Source organism: Arachis hypogaea, chromosome 9, assembly GCF_003086295.3.
Source record: "Arachis hypogaea cultivar Tifrunner chromosome 9, arahy.Tifrunner.gnm2.J5K5, whole genome shotgun sequence".
Classification (NCBI taxonomy): Eukaryota; Viridiplantae; Streptophyta; class Magnoliopsida; order Fabales; family Fabaceae; genus Arachis; species Arachis hypogaea.
In genome coordinates, this window is record NC_092044.1 from 82,685,771 (window position 1) to 82,691,701 (window position 5,931).

General features: G+C 33.1%; 1 protein-coding gene across 1 annotated transcript; it reads right to left on the reverse strand.

Moving 5' to 3' along the window:
• Positions 1–2,272: 2,272 nt before the first annotated feature.
• On the reverse strand, positions 2,273–4,593 carry LOC112711104 (uncharacterized). The gene is made up of 4 exons (XM_072203063.1): positions 4,035–4,593; positions 3,667–3,746; positions 3,406–3,559; positions 2,273–2,699 (listed from the first exon to the last, which is right to left on the reverse strand). Exons 1-3 carry the CDS (start codon positions 4,444–4,446, stop codon positions 3,530–3,532), a joined length of 522 nt encoding a protein of 173 aa, XP_072059164.1. The 5' UTR covers positions 4,447–4,593; the 3' UTR covers positions 2,273–2,699; positions 3,406–3,529.
• Between the last annotated feature and the right edge of the window lie 1,338 nt (positions 4,594–5,931).

The following is a 5,931-nucleotide window of genomic DNA, read 5'->3' on the forward strand; positions in this document are numbered from 1 at the left end:
TAAAAGCTATTTTGTCAAATATAAATGATGTTGCTTGTAAAGCTATTTTTAATTTAATTTATCAAATATAAATGCTAAAATTTTAAAAAAATCATCTTTTAAAAATTAACTTTTACAAACTATTTTAAAAAATAAAAGCTTTACCAAATTACACCTGAGTAAATTTTTCTTCCCCTTTCCCCCCCCCCCCCCCAAAAACACACATTACATAATTGTTTTTCCCTTTCCCCCCTTTGGCCATTAGAATATCAGATCAGAAAAAGATTTTGCCCCCTTGCCTTCGCAATTCAACTTTAAATTGTTCAAAACCCTAACCCTAACACACCCACACACTCACACTCACTCACCATCACTCACCATCACTCACCGCTGCCACCACGCCCCCTTTCACACACACACCCCCAGATCCGAGAGAAAGTGTGAACCAGAGGGAGGAGAGTAGGGAGACGGAGATGATAATGCGCTAGCGAGAGAACAGATAGTGAGAGGGGGTCACCGTCGCGGATTAGGGAGCCCGGAGGAGAGAGAGAGACGATTCGCAGATGAGATGGAGAGAGAGGACGAAGACGCGACACAAGAGAGAATGAGGCTGTTCTAACGTGCACTGTCGTCGCTCCTAGGGTCGATTGAAGCTGCTTCTGCTGCTAGGGCTTGCTGTGCTTTTGTCCTCATTTTCAGCTTCTACGATTACTTCCTGTCCGTACTCCTAACCTCTCTTTCTCTCTCTTCAACTTTCATTTCATTCTCATTTGAATTTCAATTTCAATTTCGATTCGATGTCTCTGTAGGCAACAATATATTTTAGAAGTTGTATTAGACTGGAAGAAGGGAAGGGGATGGTTTGAACTTTGAACTGTAATGATAAATTTAACTCACGAACACACCCTTAATGGCCCTTTGGGAAACAATTCCTATTGCAACCAATTTGAAGTCTATTAAAATAATCTGCCTACTTTTCATTCCTTTCTCTGAGATTTTTGTCTGTGGTTGAACTCTAAAGAGCACATTGAATCATGATTAATTTAACTTATAGCTAATGCTAGAGAATTCAGGCAGTGGTTGAACTCTAAAGAGCACATTGAATCATGATTAATTTAACTTATAGCTAATGCTAGAGAATTCAGGCAACTGGTTGGTATTTATCCTATTGGTGTTGCATACATTACATGATTTGAGTTATAATTTTTTACTATTTGTAAGCTTGTTGTTTGAGTTAAAATTGTCATTGATATAATTATTGGTCGGATTAACTAGAAATGTGTAAAATGCTTTTGCTTTGTTTTGTTAACATTGATCTAAGAAATCTTTGCATTATGATTAGAATTTTGTTAGACAATATGTTTTATTTTAGGTACACAAGCTTGTTGGCAGTTGCTATTGGAATTGTGCTCTTTCTTTTGGTGGATTTTTTGCCGTACTAATATGTTTCTTTTTGGGGATGTAACATCCCACATTTTTGAAAATCTAAATATGAATATATTGTGATTTTATCTTATTAAGTTTAAACTTTATAATTTTAGAAATTATTATTTTAGAAATAATTAAATAAATTTGGAGATAATTTTATTTTGAATCATTTAATATTCTTAAGTAATTTTATTATAATTAAATATTTTGTATAATTTTAGTAATTAAAAAAATGAGAAAAAATTGTACAATGTAACACCCTCACTACCAGAATGTCACGCTTCCGGCTGCGCCAATCTGATAGAAAGAAGTATTACGACCACTTTATATATTGAATATTAAAATAAGAGCCTTTGATTCGATACCATATCGCTGAATTCTTTTAAAACCGAAAATAAATACTATCTTAAAAAAAGAACAAACATGCATAAGTTCACATAAAATAGACTTCTTACATAATAGCTTATAATGTAATATACATATAAAACAAACAACTCATGTCCCTCTTACAAGATTGTAATAACAGAGACGAGGGAAGAAAAAATTATCTAATCAATACAATATCATATAAACCAAAAACGCAATATAACTCTTCACTATACTCCTTCTTCCAATTCCTAAAAAGGTAAAGCTGTAGGGGGTGAGAACCTAACCACACGGTCTCAACTCGGAGTTTCAGAATTGTCATAAGAAGATATTTAATAAGAAAACTGTTTTCAAGCTCAGTGATTATCATTGCCTTATGAATCTTTTGAAAACTAATAGGTAATCGTTCAATACCTTTTCAAAGAAACGTCGTTTAATTTTTCAGAAATCCAAAACCTTTTCCTTTCTTATAAGAAAATCTCATTCAGAAACTAACTACGCAATCAAACAACACAATCATTAATTCAGCACCAAAATTCATTCTCAAATGTAGCACGCCAGGACAAACACAGGCAAGACAGACAAGGAAGCACAAGTAAGTAGAAGTTACAGCAAATAGTTCAAGTAGCAGTTAAGAAAGGTTTAGCAATTAGGCAAACCAAAACAAGTTCAAATCCAAGCAAAGCATACAGATGCATATGATGCATGCCTGTCCTATGGCTGATGAGGCTCATATGTCGGTTATCCAGCCAACCCAACAAGTCTGAATTGTCCTTAGACTATCCTCCGACGTGCATCCCCAAGAGTCTATGCATAGCTTTTTCTCAAATAATCAATATTGCTCAATGGGGGTAACATTCCCGGGAATTTATATAGTGCCCAGTCACACTTACGTCGTAGGGTCAACAGAGTATCGAGTTTTCAACCTGGTACACGTGGTGACAAGCCACGACACTTTATCCAAGGAACCTCGTATCTCAGATAATTCAAATTCATAAGCCATATTTCATTTCCAAATTCATAAGTTCAACATTCTCAACATCATCATCATCATTCATCAATTCATATCTCATTTTCAAATTCATTCAAAAACCATATTTCAAAGAAAATCCTCATCATCCTTCTTTCCATTCCGTTCATTAACAATCCCAATTCAAAACATAATTCTTTCTTTGATAAATAAGTAATCTTTAACCATATAATTCTTAAAATTAAACCTTTTTAAAATAACTACTTCAAATGAAATTTCTAATTTTATAAAATTTTAGCAACATCTCCTCTAAAACTCAGATTCCGCCATCCTTTTCGGGTCCCAACAAAACCATTTCTCAAACTATTTTCAAACCATTTTCCAAACCCAAAATTAACTCTAACATCAAATCATTTTCCAATCTCAAATTATACTTGATAAACATTCAAATCAAATTTTCAAATTAATCTCCCACTTACTATCTCAATTCCAACTCAATATTCAGAAATAGCCACAGTCAACTAAGAAATCACATTCATTCAAGGCAATTCAATTCAATTCAATTCATAAGACTCCATAATCACTAAAAATACTTATTCGCTTAAATATCAATTTATAATAATTCTTAAGAATAAAAATGAGTTCAATGAAAACGCCCCTACCTCAATGTCGCAATTAAAAGAAACCAAAGGCAGAATTTTGGCGAGATAGTAGGCTGGACTGCACCCTCAACATCGCAGCCTCATCATTCTACCATAAATCAGCATTGGTGGTAGCAACAAGCTACTACACAACCAGTCGTAGCTTCAACAGTCCCTGTCCCAAGGTAGCATCAACGTAAATACTTGATCTAATTGTAGCAGAAAATGGGAGCCACAAGGGAGAGGAACGAAATAGAATCAGAGTAAGGATGAGATTGTTACGGTTTTAAAATTGGGGAAATTGGGATCAGAACAATGAGGATGATGTTGGCCAAGTTGAGATATGATGGCGGCATTACCAACTACAATTACACTCACAGCAATATTGAATTTGATGAAATTAAACGCAGAAACAACTCTAGGGCAGTGACATTGAGCTTGAATTGTGGCAAATAAACAGCAACGGTAGCAACATTAGAACTAGCAGTAGCAATCTCAGTTACCCCAGCAGCAACGATTCTTAAAAAAAATATCAACCATCACAACCTACATCTGCAACAGCTTAATCCTAAAACATCAACGCCTTAAAGTTCTTAATTTACAGATAACAAGATAATAGCAGTGGAGGTTCAGAAATAAAAATAACTTACAACAATTAAGGAAAAAGAAAACGAAGCGTAGCAGTAATAGCACGGTGACTGGTGACTGCAACACCATAGGGAAGATGGCCTCCTTCCCCACTTCAGCTCGTGACTCCGGCGGCGGCGAGCTCCACACACGGCGATGGCAGAGAGAGCAGTAGCGGCAGAAACTACTCCGCAATGCCTTCTCTCTCTCCTCGCGTTGCTCTGTCGCTCTCTCTTCGCATCGGATTGCTCGTGGCTTGATAGCAGCTCGCGCGCAGCGCCGGTGCGATGGCAACGACTCCACGGTGGTCTGACAGCGATGGTGATGACGAGGTGTAACGAAGTTGGCGATGCACGGTGCGACGGTAGTGGCGCCGCTCCTCACTCGCACGAGCTTCCCTTGCTCCGCGACACACTCTCTTCGTTCCTCTATCATCGGCGACGACGGCGGCGCGACGAGCGGCAGTGACTCGCCGGCGCACTCTTCTCCCTTCTCCCCTCTTCTGATTCGCACCCTCTCTTCTCTTTTCTTTCTTTCTGTTGATTTTTTGCTGTTGTTATGTGTTGTGTGGGTGAGTTTGATTTTGGAAGAAAGGGGAAAGGGGTATGGCTGCTGAAGGAGATGGGAAATTTAGGGTTAGAGTTTTGCGTTTAATTTTTAGAATTAGGGTTTAATTTGGGACAAAAGTGAAATTAAGAATTTTGGGTAAATTGGGTTTGGTCAATTTTAATAAAATTAAAGTATATTATATAAATTTGAAATCTAATTTGATCTCTTAAAATTATTTTAAAATACTACTTAATTATCAATTTACTAATCAGCTTTTAATAAAGTATTCTAATTTAAAATTAAAAATAATATAACTTATTTTCTGTTTATAAAAATTAAAATATTAAATTTTAGAATTTCTATTATTTAACTAAATTGTATAAAATTCTTATCATTGTACAACTACTAAACTTTGTAATTTAAATATAAAAAATACTTCAATAACTATAAAATTGGATAAGAATCTTAATTTATTTTAAACTCAATTAATCAAAACTTACTTTAATTATTTTTAAGAAATTTCTGAAATTAAAGCTATAAATAAATAATTAAACTTAAGATTAATTTATAATAAAATTTTTAAAAATTCTGAAACTTGCATACAATCTAATTTAAGTAACTTTTATTATGAAAAAGTTATAATTTATTTTATTAATTTGAGCCCTTATTTTATAAATTAATCAATTAAGAATAATTAAATTAGTTTTACTAATATTTTGAGTTAAGTTAATTACAATTCTTGTGTAATTTCTATAATTGGTTATTTTATATAATTTAAAACTAAAATTCTATAATAGAAGTATTTTATAATTTAATTTAAAAATTTTGTATTGTGATTAAATTACAATTTATTTTATTAAATTGAGCTCATAGAGATTAATTTATTAAGAATGATTAAATTATTTTTTATAAATACTTTGAGTTTAAGTTAATTAATGTGTATGTATAATTTTTATTATAATTAGTTGTATTGAAATTAAAATTTTGGTAATAGAGAGATTATGAAAGATTATGGCATATAATCTGAATAATTGATATTCTCGAGTTTAAAGTGTATTTTATAAAATGTGATTAGTATATTTACTTTATGATTTAAATTAAAGATAATTATTTGAGTTTATTGATATATTGATAAATAAAATTTTACTAGTATATTGATTTCTGAATTGTTATTTTATCTCAAATACCTTATAAAATTATTATATTATTAGTACATATTTTACCCTAACCTTAAAGTTCCCAAATAAAACCCTAATTCCATTAATCCCTAAATCAAAACAAGTAAAACATACGCAGAAGGGGAAGAAAAGAAACAGGGAAACAGAGAGGGGGAAACAGGAAGAAGATGAAGGAGAAGAGAGGGACGGGATG